The sequence below is a fragment of the Rana temporaria genome, chromosome 5, assembly GCF_905171775.1.
Source record: "Rana temporaria chromosome 5, aRanTem1.1, whole genome shotgun sequence".
In the NCBI taxonomy this organism is placed as follows: Eukaryota; Metazoa; Chordata; class Amphibia; order Anura; family Ranidae; genus Rana; species Rana temporaria.
The window spans coordinates 400,755,194-400,775,593 of NC_053493.1; the positions used below are offsets into that span (position 1 = coordinate 400,755,194).

Here is a 20,400-nt window from a genome sequence, read left to right on the forward strand (position 1 = left end):
TATTCAGGCACCCATGGGTTATAGGCACGTATCTTTTTTGGAGCGCATTGAATGACATATGTCCCATCCCTCTGTGTTTTTGAGCATGCTCTTCATTTAGGGTGACCACATTTCCAAACTGCCATTCAGGGACACCCCCCCCCCCCCAAAAAAAAATACGTTTTTTTACATATTTTTTTGCCAGTTTTGGGGGCAGGGGCGTATCCTGAAATCAGCGGGCCCGTGACAGAGGGCTGGGTGACAGGGGACTGGGTGACAGAGGGCTGGGTGACAGAGGGCTGGGTGACAGAGTGACAGAGGACTGGGTGACAGGGGACTGGGTGACAGGGGACTGGGTGACAGGGGACTGGGTGACAGGGGACTGGGTGACGGAGGGCTGGGTGACGGAGGGCTGGGTGACGGAGGACAGGGTGAAAGGGGACTGGGTGAAAGGGGGCTGGGTGACAGGGGGCTGGGTGACAGGGGGCTGGGTGACAGAGGGCTGGGTGACAGAGGGCTGGGTGACAGAGGGCTGGGTGACAGAGGGCTGGGTGACAGGGGACTGGGTGACAGAGGGCTGAGTGACAGAGGGCTGAGTGACAGAGGGCTGGGTGACAGAGGGCTGGGTGACAGAGGGCTGGGTGACAGAGGGCTGGGTGACAGAGGGCTGGGTGACAGGTGACAGAGGGCTGGGTGACAGAGGGCTGGGTGACAGAGAGCTGGGTGACAGAGATCTGGAGCTGGGTGACAGAGGGCTGGGTGACAGAGGGCTGGGTGACAGGGGACTGGGTGACAGGGGACTGGGTGACAGGGGGCTGAGTGACAGAGGGCTGAGTGACAGAGGGCTGAGTGACAGAGGGCTGGGTGACAGAGGGCTGGGTGACAGGTGACAGAGGGCTGGGTGACAGAGGGCTGGGTGACAGAGGGCTGGGTGACAGAGGGCTGGGTGACAGAGAGCTGGGTGACAGAGAGCTGGAGCTGGGTGACAGAGGGCTGGGTGACAGAGGGCTGGGTGACAGGGGACTGGGTGACAGAGGGCTGGGTGACAGAGGGGGACAGGGGGACTGGGTGGCGGAGGGCTGGGTGTGGGTGACAGAGGGCTGGGTGACAGAGGGCTGGGTGACAGGGTGACAGAGGGCTGGGTGACAGGGTGACAGAGGGCTGGGTGACAGAGGGCTGGGTGACAGGGTGACAGAGGACTGGGTGACAGAGGACTGGGTGACAGGGTGACAGAGGACTGGGTGACAGAGGGACTGGGTGACAGAGGGACTGGGTGACAGAGGGACTGGGTGACAGAGGGACTGGGTGACAGGGTGACAGAGGGCTGGGTGACAGGGTGACAGAGGGCTGGGTGACAGGGGGTTGGGTGACGGAGAGCTGGGTGACGGAGGACTGGGTGATGGAGAGCTGGGTGACAGAGGGCCGGGTGACAGAGGGCCGGGTGACAGAGGACTGGGTGACAGGGTGACAGAGGACTGGGTGACAGAGGACTGGGTGACAGAGGACTGGGTGACAGAGGACTGGGTGACAGAGGACTGGGTGACAGAGGGCCGGGTGACAGAGGGCCGGGTGACAGAGGGCCGGGTGACAGAGGGCCGGGTGACAGAGGGCTGGGTGACAGGGTGACAGAGGACTGGGTGACAGAGGACTGGGTGACAGGGTGACAGAGGACTGGGTGACTGGGTGACAGAGGGCTGGGTGACAGAGGGCTGGGTGACAGAGGGCTGGGTGACAGAGGGCGGGGTGACAGAGGGCGGGGTGACAGAGGGCGGGGTGACAGAAGGCTGGGTGACAGGGTGACAGAGGGCTGGGTGACAGGGTGACAGAGGGCTGGGTGAGGGGGGACTGAGTGACAGAGGACTGGGGGACAGAGGACTGGGGGACAGGGTGACAGGGGACAGGGTGACAGGGGACAGGGTGACAGAGAGCTGGGTGACAGAGAGCTGGGTGACAGAGAGCTGGGTGACAGAGAGCTGGGTGACAGAGAGCTGGGTGACAGAGAGCTGGGTGACAGAGAGCTGGGTGACGGAGGGACTGGGTGACGGAGGGCTGGGTGACGGAGGGCTGGGTGACAGGGACTGGGTGACAGAGAGCTGGGTGACGGAGGGCTGCCTGACGGAGGGCTGGGTGACGGAGAGCTGGGTGACTGAGAGCTGGGTGAAGGAGAGCTGGGTGACGGAGAGCTGGGTGACGGAGGGCTGGGTGACGGAGAGCTGGGTGACGGAGAGCTGGGTGACGGAGGGCTGGGTGACGGAGGGCTGGGTGACGGAGAGCTGGGTGACGGAGGGCTGGGTGACGGAGGGCTGGGTGACGGAGAGCTGGGTGACGGAGAGCTGGGTGACGGAGAGCTGGGTGACGGAGAGCTGGGTGACGGAGAGCTGGGTGACGGAGAGCTGGGTGACAGAGGGACTGGCTGACAGAGGGACTGGCTGACAGAGGGACTGGCTGACAGAGGGACTGGCTGACAGAGGGACTGGCTGACAGAGGGACTGGCTGACAGAGGGACTGGCTGACAGAGGGACTGGCTGACAGAGGGACTGGCTGACGGAGGACTGGGTAGAGAGAGATTATACAGTCCAGATTACAATTTGCAGGGGCAGCAGAGGTGACAGAGAAAGGGGGGTGCACCATGCAACCCCCCCCCCCCTTTCTCACTGTCACCTCTGCTGCCCCTGCAAATTGTAATCTGGACTGTATAATCTCTCCCCCCATTGCATGGTCAACCCCCCCCCCCCCCCCTGCACCTACCTTTTCTGCCCCTGCTCCAAGGATGGCCGGCGCGGCGCAGCGGAAGTCGGGACTCGCGGGAGGTCGGGACTCAGGACGGGCGGCGGATCGAGTCCAGCTGAGCAACCAAGGCCTGAAGGGGAGGAGGAGGATGTCTTGGTCTGTGCCGCGGTAGGTGAGTGACTCACTGCTGTGACGGTGCTGTCTCTCTGCCTGTTACGCTGGCGCTGCTGCTCTCTCTGCAGCAAGAATCGCGGCTGGCCGCTGGAGGAGGAGGAGGTGGGGGAGGAGTCGGAGGCGCAGAGAGCGGGACACGGTGACGTCACTGGTTGCTACAAGCCAAGCGGGGCTTCCCTAGCAACCAGTGATTTAGAATCATTTAATTACAGCGACAGCAGCGGCAGTGAGTGTGGCAGGCAGTTGATTCCGGGACTCTCTATTGTCCCGGTTTGAAGGCTCCCGGGACACGGGACAAAAATGTATATTACGGGACGATCCCGGGCAAACCGGGACACGTGGTCACCCTATCTTCATTATGTCTTCCTACAAAACTGATGCATGCTGGTAGTAGGATCATTTATCCTGGGCTCGCCTTTTTGCTTGTTGGTGTCCAGTCTTTTGGTAGGCAGCGGAATAGTCTAAGGGTTAGAAGCTATTCTGTATCCATCATTGAGGAAAAAATGATTTTACGGTGAGTATAAACATTTTTTTTATTATTATTATTATTGTTTAAAGAATTTTTGTAAAGCATTTAAAGTAACACAAAGAATACAAACTCTGTGAATAATACTGATACACACTGTCATTTATAAAAAAAATATGAAAAAAGAAACCATAAGAATAACAATCAGAACGAAATTGCGGAGGATTAGCAGCACCAGATATAATTGGATATTGCAAGGCCACGATTATTGCTCGAATGGTAGAATGGGGTAATAAACACAAAGGGAAAGAGAAAAAATGGGTTTGAATGGAAAATACCATAAGTAAAACAGCACTTCACAAAAACATATGGGCCCGGATTCAGATAGAGATACGACGGCGTATCTCCTGATACGCTGTCGTATCTCTGAGTTCCGTCCGTCGTATCTATGCGCCTGATTCATAGAATCAGGTTCCGCATAGATCTCCCTAAGATCCGACAGGTTTAAGTGACTTGCACCGTCGGATCTTAGGCTGCAATTCCAGGCTGGCCGCTAGGTGGCGTTTCGTTTTTTTTTTACGCGACGAATATGCAAATGAGGAAATCCGCCGATTCAGAAACGAACGCCTGCCCGGCGCATTTTTTTTACGCCGTTTGCGTTTGGCTTTTTCCGGCGTATAGTTACCCCTGCTATATGCGGCATATCCTATGTTAAGTATGGCCGTCGTTCCCGGGTTGAATTTTGAATTTTTTTACGTTGTTTGCGTAAGTCGTCCCCGAATACGGATGGACGTAATTTACGTTAACGTCGAAACCAATGACGTCCTAGCGACGTCATTTGGAGCAATGCACGCTGGGAAATTTAGCGGACAGCGCATGCGCAGTTCGTTCGGCACGGGGGTGCGCCTGATTTAAATGTTACACACCCCCTAGCCGCGGAATTTGAATTCCGCCGGGGGATTTACGATCCGCCGGCGCAACTTTAGAGGCAAGTGCTTTCTGAATAAAGCACTTGCCTCAAAAACTTGCGCCGGCGGATCGTAAATCAGATAAGTTACGCGAATCTAAAGATCCGTTAGCCTATCTGAATCTAGCCCATGGATTCCACGAAAATAAAGAGTGTTGGATGTAGACACTCATGGACATTTTTCAAAGTATGGGATTTAATTTATAGACAGAACAAATAAATTTATAATTCACCTCTAATTTCACTTACGGAAACTAATTTTTTTATTCCTGGGAAAGGTACTCGGTTGGGAAATAAAATGGGGGCAGCACAAATAAAGGACATTACAGATCAGGGAAAGATAAAAACACTCCTAGAGATAAAAGGAAAAAACAAGTGGGATGGATATCAACGAATGGGACTATCTACAATTAAAACATCTGGTAAACTCAATACCCTCACCTATAAGAGATGAAACGAAATTAACAGCACTAGAAAAATTATGCTCACTACAAACTCCATTAAGGCATGTGATATCAAGAGTATATTGAATCCTGATGGATAGGAAGACCCTACTTTATAGAGAAATGGGAAAAAGAAATAAACAAGAAATTCGATGATCAACCAGTTGAAAGAATAATGGCATCCGGACATAACACCGCAACCGATATGAACACAATTGAAATTAACTATAAATGCATTTCGAGATGGCATAGGACACCCGAAGTGATTCATAAATATAGTAAAGACAAAACCCCATTATGTTGGAGAGAATGTGGACAGATTGTAACAACTACAGATATATGGTGGGACTGTCCAAAGATAAAGGAATACTGGCAGGAAATCCGGGAATACGTGGAAGTAATAACTGGAGAAAAGATATCTAATAGCATACAAGCGTGTGTGTTTCACGAATCAACAGAATTAAATATATGCTATAGGAAAACATTAATTCCCCCATTGATAAATGCCGCAAAAGAATTGATACAAAAAAACAGAGATAAAAGAATGGTTCGAAAGAGTGGAAAACTATAATAAAATGGAATATCTATTCAGTAGTGATGCGGGCCAACTCAATACATATAATAAAAGATGGAGACAGTGGAAAGATTTTAAATCATCGGAGGATTACCTGGGAAAAATAATAGAGGACAATAGAAGATAAAATAAAATAAAAATCAAAGAACAAACCATTAGGGGACAGGGGTGGGAGGGGGCTGGGTATGGTTTTATAATTAAATTTGATAGATAAATTAATAAACAATAGGGAATATATAATATAGAAGTAACGATAAATATAAAAATCATCTTTCGGAAAACCACAAATGATGCAAAACCGAAGAAGAGACGATAATATTGAATGAAATCGTGAGCAAGTCTCTTGCTGTGGTTGAGTCTGAAGTGGTTTAAAAAAAAAAAACTGTGGCCTAAATTGACTTAAAAGAATATTCATAAACCTGGGGCCAGATTCACGTAGGAGGGCGTATCTTTATGCGGGCGTAGCGTATCCTAGATAAGCTACTCCGCCGTAACTTAGAGAGGCGAGTTCCCGTATTCACAAAGAACTTGCGCCCTAAGTTACGGTGGCTTAGCGTAAATGGGCCGGCGTGAGCCCGCCTAATTCAAACTAGGCTGGTAGGGGGCGCACCTAACGAACGACGCATGCGCGCGCATGCTCAGTATCACGTCAAATTTTCTCCCTAAGTTACGCAGGGTCAATGTTTAGTCGACGTGAACGTAACCTACGCCCATCCCCATTCACGGACGACTTACGCAAACGACGTAAAAGACGCGTTTCCGACGTCCATATTTAACATGACTTACCCCTGCTTTATGAGGGGTAAAGTTACGCCGGTCATACGCCTTACGTAAACGGCATATTTTAATACGCCGGGCTCAAGTACGTTCGTGAATCGGCGTATCTAGCTCATTTGCATATTCGACGCGGAAATATACGGAAGCGCCCCTAGCGCCCAGCGTAAATATGCACCCCAAGATACGACGGCGTAGGAGACTTACGCCGCTCGTATCTTGGCAACCATGAGGCGTATCTGATTCTATGAATCGGACGCGAAGATACGACGGCAAACATTCGGACTTACGGCGGCGTACATGGAGATACGCCGTCGTAAGTCCTTTGTGAATCCGGGCCAAGGGTTCAAACCTGCACTAGTATTGCACCATACCAACAGGGGGGGAACAGAAGGGTGGAGGGAATGCACAATAGACAGCTGTATACATAGCTTATGGCATGGCAGATCCGCCCTATAGGCTCGCTATGCAAGCCGCCTAGGGCCCCTCAAAGCTGCGGAGGGCCCCCCGAAATGATAGAGGACCCGCCTGGTGAGAAGTCATTTTCAGCCCCTCACCCCGTTTCTTAACTCGCTGGCTGCATGGGAGAAGAGGTAAGAAGTCCGCACCCCACGCTTCTCACTTTAATGTAAGATGTCATTTCCAACAGCAGAACACCCCCTCCCCCCGCTTCTCAACTTTAATCTTTAATGTGACATGTCTCTGTCGGCATGTCATTTTGCTTAGGGCCCCAGGGAGGTCAGGATCGGCACTGGCTTACGTCAACAATGGAGTCTGAGCAAGAAGGAACATAGGTGTCCATTATCCTCTGAGACTATTTGTGTCAGAACAATAGTCAGATTCTTCCCATAGCTGCCATATTTTGGAAAACTTCTGTACTGAACCATCAACTACAGCAGTCAAATGTTCCATCCTACGTATATCAGCCATAATAGAGAAAAATAGGGGGAGAAGTAGAGAGCCAAAGCCTAGGCATAGCTCGTTTAGCAGCTAATAGTATAAAGAACATAAGTCTCTGTTTAGCTTTAGGGATATTTGGGAAAGAGAGACCTAGTAGATGCATAGGATTTAAAAGGAATTATAAAAAAAAATTGTAAGGCAATATTGTCAAAAGAAAGGCTTGTTTGTACTGAAGAATGGGTATATGTATGACTGTAACCTAATTAAAGCGGAACTACACAGCATCTGAGCACCACAAGGCAAAAATGCTGTTTAATAGTCAAAGCAAACGCTCCCATCAATCCATATCTCCATACTTTATTTTGCTGAGAAATCACTTTAAAAAACACCCCCTGGTGTTGGCCATCTTGAGTAAGAGCATTTTAAATGCATTTTTTGCTGTGAAAATGACAATGGTCCCAAAAATGTGTCAAAATTGTCCGAAGTTTCCGCCATAATGTCGCAGTCACGAAAAAAATTGCTGATCGCCGCCATTACTAGTAAAAAAATAAAAATGCAATAAAACTATCCCCTATTTTGTAAACGCTATAAATTTTGTGCAAACCAACCGATAAACGCTTATTGCGATTTTTATTTACCAAAAATAGGTAAGAATATGTATCGGCCTAAACTGAGGAAAAAATACATTTTTTTTTATATATTTTTGGGAGATATTTATTATAGCAAAAAGTAAAAAATATTGCATTTTTTTTCAAAATTTTCGCTCTATTTTTGTTTATAGCGCAAAAAAAAAAACGCAGAGGTGATCAAATACCACCAAAAGAAAGATCTATTTGTGGGAAAAAAAGGATGCCAATTTTGTTTGGGAGCCACGCCGCACGACCGCACAATTGTCTGTTAAAGCGACGCAGTGCCGAATCGCAAAACCTGGCCGGGTCCTTTAGCTGCCTAAAGGTCCGGGTCTTAAGTGGTTAATGACAAAGTTATTCCACAGTTAAACAGTCCATAGCTAAAATGAAAATAATGGCGTGGTCCATAAGTGGTAAAAGGTGTGAGAGCTCAAGTATTTAAAGGTAAAGTCAATTTCCACACCAGGGGCCAGATCCACAGACATTTACACTTGCGCCGCGTATCAGAGATGCGTTACGCCGCCGTACCTTACCTGGCGTACTTTCAAATCCTCAAAGATTTTGCGCTGTAAGTTACGGCGGCGTAGTGTATTTCTGGCGGCGTAATTCAAATGGGCGGATAGGGGGCGTGGTTCATTTAAATGAAGCGCGTCCCCGCGCCGATTGAACTGCGCATGCTCCGTTTTGAAATTTCCCGCCGTGCTTTGCGCGAAATGACGTCGCAACAACGTCATTTTTTGAACTTAGACACGACTTACGTCCATCCCTATTCACGGACGACTTACACACAAAAAAAAAAAATTCAAATTTCGACGCGGGAACGACGGCCATACTTAACATGGCAAGTCTATCTATACGCCGCAAAATAGCAGCTTTAACTATACGCCTGAAAAAGCCGACTAGAGACGACGTAAGAGAATGCGACGGCCGCACGTACGTTCGTGGATCGTCGGAAAAAGCTCATTTGCATACCCGATGCGGAAAACGACGCAAACTCCACCCAGCGGGCGCCAAAGTATTACACCTACGATCCGAAGGCGTACGAAGCCGCATGCCTGTCGGATCGAACCCAGAAGCCGTCGTATCTTGGTTTGAGGATTCAAACTAAAGATACGACGCGGGTAATTTGAAAGTAAGCCGGCGTATCAGTAGATACGCCGGCGTACTCCCTATGTGGATCTGCCCCAAGGTTTTTACAGTTGCTATTTAGTGATCGTTGGACATGACATGAGAAATGGAGCAGTAAAGAGCTTACAACAGCCTCTTATGCTTAGGGACTGCTAAATAGAAGTTTTCATAGCTGCATGTAGGAAGTACAACAAGAGGAAAAGGAAAAGCTGATTGTAGTAATCCTGAGTCTTCCCAATTTCTTTCATGCAGGCCAGCGATGGAGCGCCAGATACAAATATGACAAGGACTGGTTTAACAACGGACGCATGTGTGGTCTGTCGTTCATTAATGACAACTACTCCTACGTCAACACCAAGAAGATTGTGTCAACCCACCACCTCCTGGCTGATGTGTATGGTGTGACGGAGATCCTGCGTGGTCTGCAGCTAAAATTTGGCATTCTGAAGTAAGTAGGGTAATTTTTTTTCTTTTTACGTATATATGTAAGTGTTCTCAGCTTAAAGAGGACCTCCAGTCGTTTTTTTACTTTCCATCTATTAAATCTTCTGCCCTTGTTGTTTTAACTTTGGATAGTAAAACATTTCTTTCTGCCAGTAAATACCTTATACAGCCCACTTCCTGTTTTTTGTCTGTTCATTAGCCTAGGCTTATGACATCATGCATAGCTCTCTCTCTCCTGAGAGTTTGCCAGGAAGGGAGGGGGATGAGTCATAGGAGGGACAATGAGAGCGGCAGAGCTGGAGGTATGTCTGTGTAAATCCATGAAGTGGACAGGCAGCAGCTTCAGCTGCCCACAGTTAAAGCGGGTGTTCCGCCAAAAAAAAATATTAAAAGCCAGCAGCTACAAATACTGCAGCTGCTGACTTTTAATATTAGGACACTTACCTGTCCTGGAGTCCAGCGGCGTCCGCAGCAGAGGACGAGCGATCGCTTGTCACCCTGCTGCTCCCCCCTCCATCCACGCTGAGGGAACCAGGAAGTGAAGCGCTGCGGCTTCACTGCCCGGTTCCCTACGGCGCATGCGCGAGTCGCGCCGCTCCCGCTGTGTGCTGGGAGCCGAGTGTTTCCAGCACACAACGGGGGGGGGCACGGGATGTGACGCAATGCCCGTCTTTTGCCCGTGAATGCCGGGTCGGAAGTGGGTGCAAATACCTTACTTTAGACAGGTATCTGCACCCCCCTCCCCCCTGAAAGGTGTCAAATGTGACACCGGAGGGGGGGAGGGTTCCGATCAGCGGGACTTCACTTTAGGGTGGAGAACCGCTTTAAAATGGCTGCAGCCAGACTCTGTGGAGGGAGATTTCTGAAGCATATTTGGGAAGTACAGAATCACAGTATATATAAAATATGTATTCTATGCATTAAGGTGAAAAAACATCTGATGTTTTCCAGCCCCCCCCCCCCCGGTTTACTTACCTGAGCCTTCGAAAGTCCCGCGTCGAGAATTCGCTTGATCTCGGCCCGGTCTTATTGGCTGTTCTCAGCTCTTCATTGGATAAATTGATAGCAGTGCAGCCATTGGCTCGTGCTGCTTTCAATCAACTCCAATGACGCGACAGCCGGGGCCAATTCCTGTATTTGGTGGCTATGGATGCCGAATACAGGACTTTGGGGCGTGCCCGCAAGGTAACCCCCTTGGGAGAGCGCTTCCCAGGGGGGTTACCAGAAGCGGGGAGGAGCCGAGACAGCCGCCGAGGGACCCCAGAAGACGAGGATCAGGGCCACTCTGTGCAAAACGAGCTGCACAATGGAGGTAAGTATGACCTGTTATTTAAAAAAAAATGGTTGTAAACCCTTCCATAGACCAAGTGAAGTGAGTGGCCTCAGATGATGCACAGAGATGAAACAATCCTCCTATATAAGTTTCTTTTCTGGCCGCAGTCTTCTCTACATCCATTCAAAGTGCTGAATTATAAGCTTGTCTGAGGGTTTCGAGAAAAAAAAGGGGAGAGCTGAAGTTACACTCTGCAAAGCTCAGTAAGGAGAGCTCTGAGAGCTGATTGGAAGGAAGGGAAACACCCCCCACTTCACTTAGCACATAGGAACAGAGCTGAGGCTATCAATCAGCTGGAGGTTCCTCCACTGTCACCATTTTTCTCTTGGTGTCAAAAAAAACTTGTCAGAAGTGACTCATAGCAGAGGAATACAGCAGCAGACAGAAATGACACTTGGTGCTCTTAATTGAGACAATGTCACACTATATAGTGATATGCTTTGGTAATATTTCATGTCTGAGGCTTACAACCACTTTGAACTGGAAACAGACAGTAATAACACCTGAACACCTTCTAACCCTTCTCCACATTTTACCATGAAAAAAAAAAAAAAAGACTGGAAAAAAGGTGAGAATTTAGGTTTTGGAATAGCTACTGGCACCATGTAGTCCTTTACTTGTAGTAGCCCTATAATTGTGTCAGTGCATCTTAACAACTTGCTCTCTCTATTAATATTTTGAAGTGATCAAGATCATCCAGACCTTCGCTTTTGGGCCTGTCCAATGAAGTCGCGAGAATCCTCTCAGGTGAACGACAAGCGGTCAGTGCCTTCCTCTAATGACAAGGGAATATGCAGGCAGAACCATAAAGGTCTCTCAAACAGTCTGAACAAGACGGAAGATGTGTATATTACTAGCGAGCACAGCTATCAAAGGCCCCAGAGCTCCAACCAAGGAGGCAAACCCTCAAGGAACACTGGTGAGCGTGGCGTGGTTCCAGAAGGTCCCAATGCCAGTCTTCAGATGGATGCCAAGAAAACTTTACTGGATGTTTCTGAAAGGAGAACTGATGAGGTGAGATGTAATTCGCCTTTCTACAAAGTGGGTACAGGAGGCGTTGAGCCAAAAATTACAAAATGTACTGCTGCATGGTATAAACTATTTATAACACTTCACTATGCCATTGTTATTTTTTACTTTTTATATTCTTTTGTATTTCCGTTGAAACCTAAATTAGCTGTAATTAAAGGTAAAATAATGTATGCTGCTTGTTTTTCTTTAGTTTGGAGAAGAGGGTATGTCCTTTGAAGACCCCTCACTTGGCTGACATTAATAGTAATGCCTATTGTTCTGTTTCAGGTTGTAGCGGCCGAAGTGAGCAATGATAGGAAATCCGACGAGCAGCTGGATTCCCAACTTCAGTGGCAGCTCAATCTCCTGACACACATAGAGAGTGTACAGAGTGAGGTCACCAGCCGCATGGACCTCATAGAGAAGGAAGTAGATGGTATGTTCTTAGTAATTGTATTGAATTTAGGAAGTAGGGACTTTGGGCTTTTTAGGCACAGTGACACAAAAATTTATACAAAAAATATATTTATTAATGAGACATATAAAAAATCACAATCTCTTGATAAAAAACCAACATTTGATTATATATATATATATATATATATATATATATATATATATATATATATATATATATATATAAAATCAAGACTACCGCTACTGTACAAGACCATATATCTACAAGGAGACTTTGGAAGGGGCAATGACGTCATTCCATAATGTAGCAAGAGTCCAAGAGAATGGTTTGATGACAGAAAAACGGTAAAATGATATTGGAAAATTATTCGAATGTGCTCTTCAGGAGCATTATATAATGGCTATTAAAAGAGTAGAGAGGAATACAAATTAATTGATATTTAATACAGTACATTATCATACAACAAGATGTATAGCAAAGTGAGCTGCCAAAAACTGTAATCACCACTGACTAGAATGATCCAAATGGACATGATGAAGGCTGTTTTTTTTTTTTTTTGCACAGCTATTAATTTGTGATTAAAAGAGATTTTTGTTATTGTATATTAAAAGTAACAACGATTCCTTTCTCCTTCTCTCGCTTTCATTGCCCCATCTTCCACTCCACACCCTCTCTCCCTCCCTCTTTTCACTTTCACTCTCCGTATCCTACTTCTTTTTGCCTTTCCCTCTTCCTTTCTTTCCTTCCTCTGTCCTTCCCTCTTTCTTTCTTTCTTTCTTTCTTTCTTTCGTTCTTTCTTTCTTTCTTTCTTTCGTTCTTTCTTTCTTTCTTTCTTTCTTTCCTTCCCCCTCTTTATTCCTTAAATTCAACCACCCTTCCCTTCTCCCCCCCTTCTCTCTCTCTCTGTCCCTCTCTCTCTCTCTCACTCCCCCTCTCTCTGTCTGTCCCCCCTCTCTCTCTTTGTCTGTCCCCCTCTCTCTCTGACTATCCCCCCTCTCTCTCTCTCTCTCTCTCTCTCTCTGTCCCCCCCTATGTCTCTGCCCCCCTCTCTCTCTCTCTCCCACCTCTCTCTCTGTTCCCCCCTCTCTCTGTCCTTCTCTCTCCCTCTCCCCTCTCTCTCTCTCTCTCTCTCTGCCCCCTCTCCCCTCTCTCTCTTTTCTCTCCCCCCGTTCTCTTTTCTCTCCCCCCTCTCTCTTTTCTCTCCCCTTCTCTCTCTCTCCCTCTCTCCCTCTCTTTTTCTCTCCCCCCCCCCCCGCTCTCTCTCTCTCTCTCTCTCTCTCTCTCTCTCTCTCTCTCCTTACTCTTTCACACAGTTCTAGAGAGCTGGCTGGATTTCACTGGAGAGCTGGAGCCCCCCGATCCCCTAGCGCGACTGCCTCAGCTAAAAAGGCGAATCAAGCAGCTCCTGACAGACATGGGCAAAGTTCAGCAAATCGCTACGCTCTGCTCTGTATGACGAAAAAGAAGAGAAATTGGCTGAACTATTTTCTTACTTAGATACAAAAAAAAAAAAAAAAGTTTGTACAGGTTTTATTGACTATATAAATATATTAATGTATCAATCCTTTACAAGGATTATAAAAGAGACTTTTAAACCAGTCAAGACATGCCTGCACCCATGGTAAGCAAAACAAAACTATTTCCTATGGTGGCCGATCCTGCTCCTTGGAGACTGGTACAAGTGGAATGACATATTGCACCCCGTAGGGGCGCAGTGGGGATATGCTGTCATCGTGCAATGACTCGTAGACTTACCAGTATGTCTTCTGAAAGGTATTATCCTCTTGTTAAAGCAGTATTGCAGAAAATTCTACTTTTTTTTTTTTTCCAAAGCCAATTTCTTCACCTCTTTACCCTGCTAAATGTTAAGCTATGTGTGGCACAAGTTAATTTGACTTGGAACCGTAGTGCCCAAGTTTTTTATACAGCAGCCCTTAAAGGGAAACTTTAGTGTATATTCAGGTATTGTTTACTTTAAAACCACTCTGTCTTTAAAAATATGTAAATACTGCACAATAAAGAGCTCTGTGCAAAAAAGACATTAAATTGTATCTAAACCCAAAAAGAATATTTGTAATATATTGCAGTTTACCAATCCAAAGATGTGGATTGGCTGCATTAGTTTCCTTTCTTTTCTTTTTCTTTCACATAGTGAAATATGTGATGCAGTGATCCTGTAAACCAGGGGTCTCCAAACTTTTCAAACAAAGGGCCAATCTACTGTCCTTCAGACTTTAGAAGGGCCGGATTGTGGCCAGCAGGGGTAGAAAATGTGCCAGGCCCAGCATCAGTAAGAATAAATATGGCCTCAGGGTTGGTGGTCAGTAGGAGGAGTAGTGCCCCATTATTGGTATTAGTAGGTGTCAGTGGGAGGAATTGTGCCCCAAGGGCCGGATAAAGGCTAGTAAAGGGCCACTTCTGGCCCTCGGGCCGCAGTTTGGAGACCCCTGCTGTTAATAAAACACTTCCTGTCCCCTTTATGGCTACATTAATTTATCTACTGTATCTAAGGAGGGGAACAATGGTTGTTACCCAGGCTGGAATTCACTGATATCTGTAGTAGTGAAAATAAACCACTGGTTGAAGAATCTGTAGATGACTCCAGGGTTGTTTTATTTTTGGATATCCCTCTGCTTGCCACAATTCCTCCCACCAACCCTTCTGTCACTGTAGGACACAGTAGGAGCTGATGGACCGAACCACTGAGCAAAGTAGGGACCAGATAATCAACAATCCTGCAAGTGCCAGATTCTGCAGAATTTTCAGCCGATGTTTTTTTTTCCCACTACAGGTACTAGCAGCAAGGGCAGTAGGAAATGTTAATATTCAAAATGTTTTTAAACCGTTAATATGAAATGTGATGTATAACAGGGTACTAAAGCACTGCGAGACAAAAAAGACAAAATTAGGTGTCACTCAAGGTAGAGCAGTAAAGTCCAGCTAGACTGTGAGTGCAGGCAGGGACAAAGATCGACTGTTGTATCCTTAATGGAAAAGATCCATAAACCACACATCCTGAAGCAAACCCATGTGCATGAAGAGAGATGAAAGGTAGCCTCAGCCTGGACTCCAGCCAGACCACGCTTTCAACGCGTTTCACTCTGCCCCCTTGACGCTTAATCGTGATTAAGCACCATGGGGCGGAGTGAAACGTGTTGGGGACTTGGCCTGACTGGAGTGCAGGCTGAGACTGCCATTCATATCACTTCATGCACATGGGTCTGCTTCACGATGTGCAGCTTATACATCTTTTCCTTTGAGGATACTGCAGCACTTGCATTCGATCTTTGCAGCCTGATGCTTAATTTCATTGCACGTTGGACGTTTCTGTCCTTTCCTTTTCTGTATCTAGCGTGGCTGCAATGCACGGTCCCTTGGAACTTAGCTGTAGCCACCCTTGAGTGCGATTTAGCCTGGGATAAGGCGCTCATGTACTGTGTTATCATGGCGCTAGGGATGAAGGACCGAGCAGTCCCAACTTGGGTGCTTATGTGACCGCTATGTGATGTCTTCATTGCAAGCTCTACAACTGGAAGTTTTCGGGATGTGGCTTTGAGTCATAGGGAGCGAGTAGCTGGGTGGCTTAAGTGTAAGGGGATGGGGACATATTTTGGAAAATACTTCTTGATGCTGTAACTTTCCTTGGTTGAATTTTTTAAGTAAAAAAGGAGAAAGGGGTTAATGATACGTTCATGTCTTCGCTGAGAGCTCTTTGTTGTACAGGTTTAATTACGTGACAGTCACTTTAAAGTAATTTAAAGCAACAAAAAAAGTAATCTTTTACGTAATTTTTTTTACATGCTTGCTTTACTATATTTCTGATATTGTATTACTTACACAGATTTTAAGATTTTCCCTATTTGTATTTCATTGCAGTCACTCAGAGCCTCCCTGATCTCCAATTACTAAGATGAATATCAACCTTTTAGATAATGCATTGATTTCAGTCATTCAGTGCAGTAAAGAACAACACACAGCAAGGAGAAGAGCCTGCAATATAAATCAACAAATATGGCTGCCCCTGTGTGCATTATAATTACAAATTATACGAGTGTTTTTATCTCACGTTGATAAAATTGCCCATTGAAGTGACCATTTTCACATGTAAATCTTACACTATAGTTTTCCTTTAATGGTCTGATTGCCATAACTACTGGTGGTAGATTATGTCTGTCTGACAAACCATATTCATGGTGCCACAAAGCCCAGTTCATTGTTGTAATGGAGTTTATTGAATAACTGAATCGCCCTCTGGATTCTTGCATTTTTTTAAGGATGCCATTGGTGAGATCCCTGGGTAGTGTGAATTATCCATAAGGACACAGTGTATATATATATAAATATAAATATATATATATATATATATATATATATATATATAAACATTTCTTGTTCCTGTTTACCGATTTTAGAATTGAGTGTCATCCAACATGTTTTTACAGTGTCCAGGTTTCTGAAGCTTAAATTGAATAATTCAGGGTGAAGTGACAGGTTCTCGATAGGCCACCCCTGAACATTCATTAATTAATAGACCCTTGTGCATGAAGTGAGATAAATGGCAGCCTCAGCCAAGCCCCGCCCCTAATGCGCTTCGCTCTCCCCCTTGGAGCTTAACGTGATACCTTCTCTGCTTGCCCCCTTTTTACCCTTTTCAGCTACTGGAGGAGCAAGACTCCTGTTTCCTGTGTAAGCTCCATGTCTGATTAATGACAGGGTTAAGGTCTTTCTCCCTTCTAGATTTGTCACTCAGGCTCAAGCATGGCATCCTGGGAGGAAGGAGAGGATGTTGCATGCTCCCCCGTACCCTGAAGTACTAGGTATTTCCAGGTGCTTTGACCAATGGAGAGAGCGGGGATGTGGTGTCAGCTTTTATAAAGAGAACCTTTCACTTTGTCCAGAATTGCTCTTTTTAAGTAAACTTTTCTTGAGGGAAATGTGCCCGGGTCCATTGCTGATCTGCTGAAAAAGCTAGTTGCCTGGCTATTATCCTCCCCTAACACTTGTTATGCTTTAAGTCCCTGACCCAGAATAACTATGCATATCGGGAAAGTCCAACTTATTCTGGGTTAGCAGCCTAACCAGAGGATCTGTATGACAGACAGGGAACTAGCATTTGTAGAATAAGAAGTTGCCAATGAAAACCTTCATGTTTCTTTCAAGAAATGTTTTCTTGTGCTCCAGATTCCTGGCAAATGTGATATTGTAAGGCAAGGCAGTAAAATAAATCCTACAAATTGTGTTTATTGCCTTTTGGGTTTCCTTTTACATTACATCTACCCCCCAAAAAAAGAAAATTACAATATGGTGGGCATTCTTTCACGTCTCCTTAGAATTCCTTATTGAACCCAGCTGCCTCCGACCTTACAAAGACAAGTCCTGGTGTTGCGTTCCCCTTGCCTTTGCAAACTGTTGCGGAGTTCTCTTCTGAAATATTAAATTAGATTTTCTTAGTAAAGGAGTAGAGTAGTGATGGCGAACATTGACACCCCAGATGTTTTGGAACTACAATTCCCACGATGCTAAACTACACTGCAGACCGCATGAGCATCATGGGAAATATAGTTCCAAAACATCTGGGATACCAAGGTTCAACATCACTGGAGTAGAGCATGTTCAATTTGCAAAGTCATTGTTAACTTCGTAAATAAGGTGAAGCTGTGTTCATATTAGCTAAGCAAAGTCATATTCTCTTTGCTACCTGCACAGTAAATGCTCCTTTCGTAGGTCCCCCCCAATGCGTAGCTTGATAAAAGTCCAGAGAATCCAGTTTTTTTTTTCTCTTACTTGTCTTTGTAGAGACAACGTTGTATGTGTCTATAGCAGTGATGGCGAACCTTGGCACCCCAGATGTTTTGGAACTACTTTTCCCATGATGCTCAACTACACTGCAGCGTGCATGAGCATCATGGGAACTGTAGTTCCAAAACATCTGGGGTGCCAAGGTTCGCCATCACTGGTCTATAGTGTCTCAATGGCGGCAAGAAAAATGTGAATTTCCACTATTGGATGTTCCTATGCATCAAAACAAAATGGTAATCGGCAATAAACACTATTTGTCAGATTAATTATTTTGCTATCCTGCTTTACTGTGTGACCTCATATCCCCTATTTTAAAATGTTAATGGAGTGTAAATAGTGGACTTTTCTTGTCCACACACAAAAAAAAAAATGATTTGTTGCAGGTTGTGTACATGTTCATTGGCTTCACTTGGAGCCCAACTCTAGACAAAAGTTTTTATATATATATATACAATGCAGAAAGGTTTGAACATGCCAGGTTTTTATTGCTGTTAGTGGCTCTATCATATCAATTCCTGTTTTTTTATTAAGAGCAGGGTTCCGTCTTTATTGCTGTATGTGCCTACCTGTATGGTAACACTGTATGGTAACACCTGGCTCCTGGCATTTCTTGTCTTGGTGTCACCAGGACAAGAAAGAAACTGGAAACCTTCCTATGTGGACCAAGACTGCACCAAAAACCTTCACATGCACATTGGAGGCACCGGATTCAACTTGTCAGAAGTTCATGATTTAGACTTTCAGACTGGGGCGGGAGCTAAAAATAGCGGCGTTATACCGCCGGGATTGCCGCGGGAATCGGCCGCTAGCGGTGCGGTATTAACCCCCGCTAGCGGCCGATAAAGGGTTAATGCCGCCCTCAATTCTCCTCTATTGCCGCGGTTTCCCATTGTTTTCCACGACGGTACTTTAGTCCGTTCTCATCGGATGGACTGATCGTGTGTACGAGGCTTTAGACTCTTAGATCTTTAGTCTGATGCTGTCTGTAGTCTTTTCATCAATTAAAACCTGGCAAAGGTTCTTGCCTTTTCTCCAATGTATCAACAACAACAAAAAAACGTTTTTATCTAGAGTTGGGCTTTAATCCTCCATTGCTGCTTGTAGTAATGCTGTACAATGGTGTAGACAGAGTTTATGTTCACATTCTTTAAGTTCTACAGGAAAACATTGAAATACACCTGGCATGAGAGAAGTGCAAGGGTTGCAGTGGAAGCCTAGGTTCTCATCTCTTGGCAGGTATAAGTGATGTCCTTTTCAGCTACTCACAATGGCAGCTGTTCACAGATTTGCATTCTTTATTATTATTTTTGTTTTATAGGAGGACAGCAGCTATGTGAAGTCCTGACCTAGCTCTGATATCAGATAGGCTGACCAGTTGTTGGGTTAGGAGCTGTTGTAGAAGAACCCTGTTCAGTTCTGAGTGTATCTACAGCAGTTTTCTTAAAGCCCACGTCAACTCTGTTTAAATCAACTAAATACACTAAAACAAAAGGTGTGCAAAACTTGACTAGATTCACCTGCCAGCAAGCTGCAGAAGAAGGTTTCTTGCTTTCTGCGTGGAAGCCACCACCCCTCCGTGAGTCAGAATTGGAGATCTTCAATCAGCAGGGGGCATGAGGTTTGCTGATTCCAGATATATAAGGCTAAATCACACTGTGTGCAGTGACAAGCATTTTACTGCATCGTAAAATGCACATCACTGCAAGAACACATAGAAAATTCACACTGCAACACAGCCCAGATCAACACAGCACACCATACAGGATTGCATGTCACTGTACAGCAGCACAGTGCATTGCATCACACTGCTGTACAGTGACATGAATGATGTGTACACTTTAAATAACGTTCAGTGAGGGGAAAAAAAGGGAGCTGTGTGATATGCCGAACCATACACCACACTGCCCCCTACTGTAGCCAGAATGGACAGCATAGTATTTCTGCAGAAAGACCACTGCTTCCACATATAGGCTGTTGCTGGCTTCCAGAAAAGAATCTTGTATTGTGCTAATGCACAGAAACGCATGCTACTTGTATGCATAGCTGTGTTGTGATGCCATTTTATTTTATTAATGGCACCCTGGTGCACTAAGGTAATGCACGTGTTGCAGTGCACATCACATACTGTGTTTCCCCCCCAAAATAATCCCGGTCTTATATTAATTTTGACAGCAAACGACACAGTAGGGCTTAGTTTCGGGGTAGGTCTTACCATGTAATGTGCTGTCTTCTCTCCCCCTGCCTGACAGGAATCCCCAGTGTGAACTGAGTTGAAATGCTTGTAAAATCCTCAAATCTGCTCTTACTGTATTATATAATGTACAATGTGTGTGTTTCTATAATATAATTGTGCCAAATACCTTCGTTATAGCGCCGCTCTTTGCTTCTATGTCCTGCCAGAGCTCTCTTCCCTGCAATTATATTACAGAAACACACACATTGTACATTATATACTACTGTAATAGAGCAGATTGGAGGATTTTACAAGCATTTCAACTCAGTTCACACTGGGGATTCCTGTCAGGCAGGGGGAGAGAATACAGCACATTACATGGTAAGACCTACCCTGAAACTAAGCCCTAGGATTTTACAAGCATTTTAAACTAGGGCTTATTTTCGGGGAAGGGCTTC

The 20,400-nt window shown here is 45.9% G+C and overlaps 1 protein-coding gene across 2 annotated transcripts in view; it reads left to right on the top strand.

Annotated features, from left to right (window-relative positions):
* The window catches only part of PHF20L1 (PHD finger protein 20 like 1), a 199,330-nt gene extending 185,362 nt beyond the window's left edge, over positions 1 to 13,968 (top strand). For both annotated transcript variants that reach the window (XM_040354986.1, XM_040354987.1), the window contains 4 exons: positions 9,017 to 9,212; positions 11,225 to 11,555; positions 11,841 to 11,988; positions 13,284 to 13,968. In XM_040354986.1, coding sequence (XP_040210920.1) covers positions 9,017 to 9,212; positions 11,225 to 11,555; positions 11,841 to 11,988; positions 13,284 to 13,426 — 818 coding nt within the window. In that variant the 3' untranslated portion in view covers positions 13,427 to 13,968. The remainder of the gene's footprint in view (positions 1 to 9,016; positions 9,213 to 11,224; positions 11,556 to 11,840; positions 11,989 to 13,283) is intronic.
* The last annotated feature ends 6,432 nt before the right edge of the window (positions 13,969 to 20,400 follow it).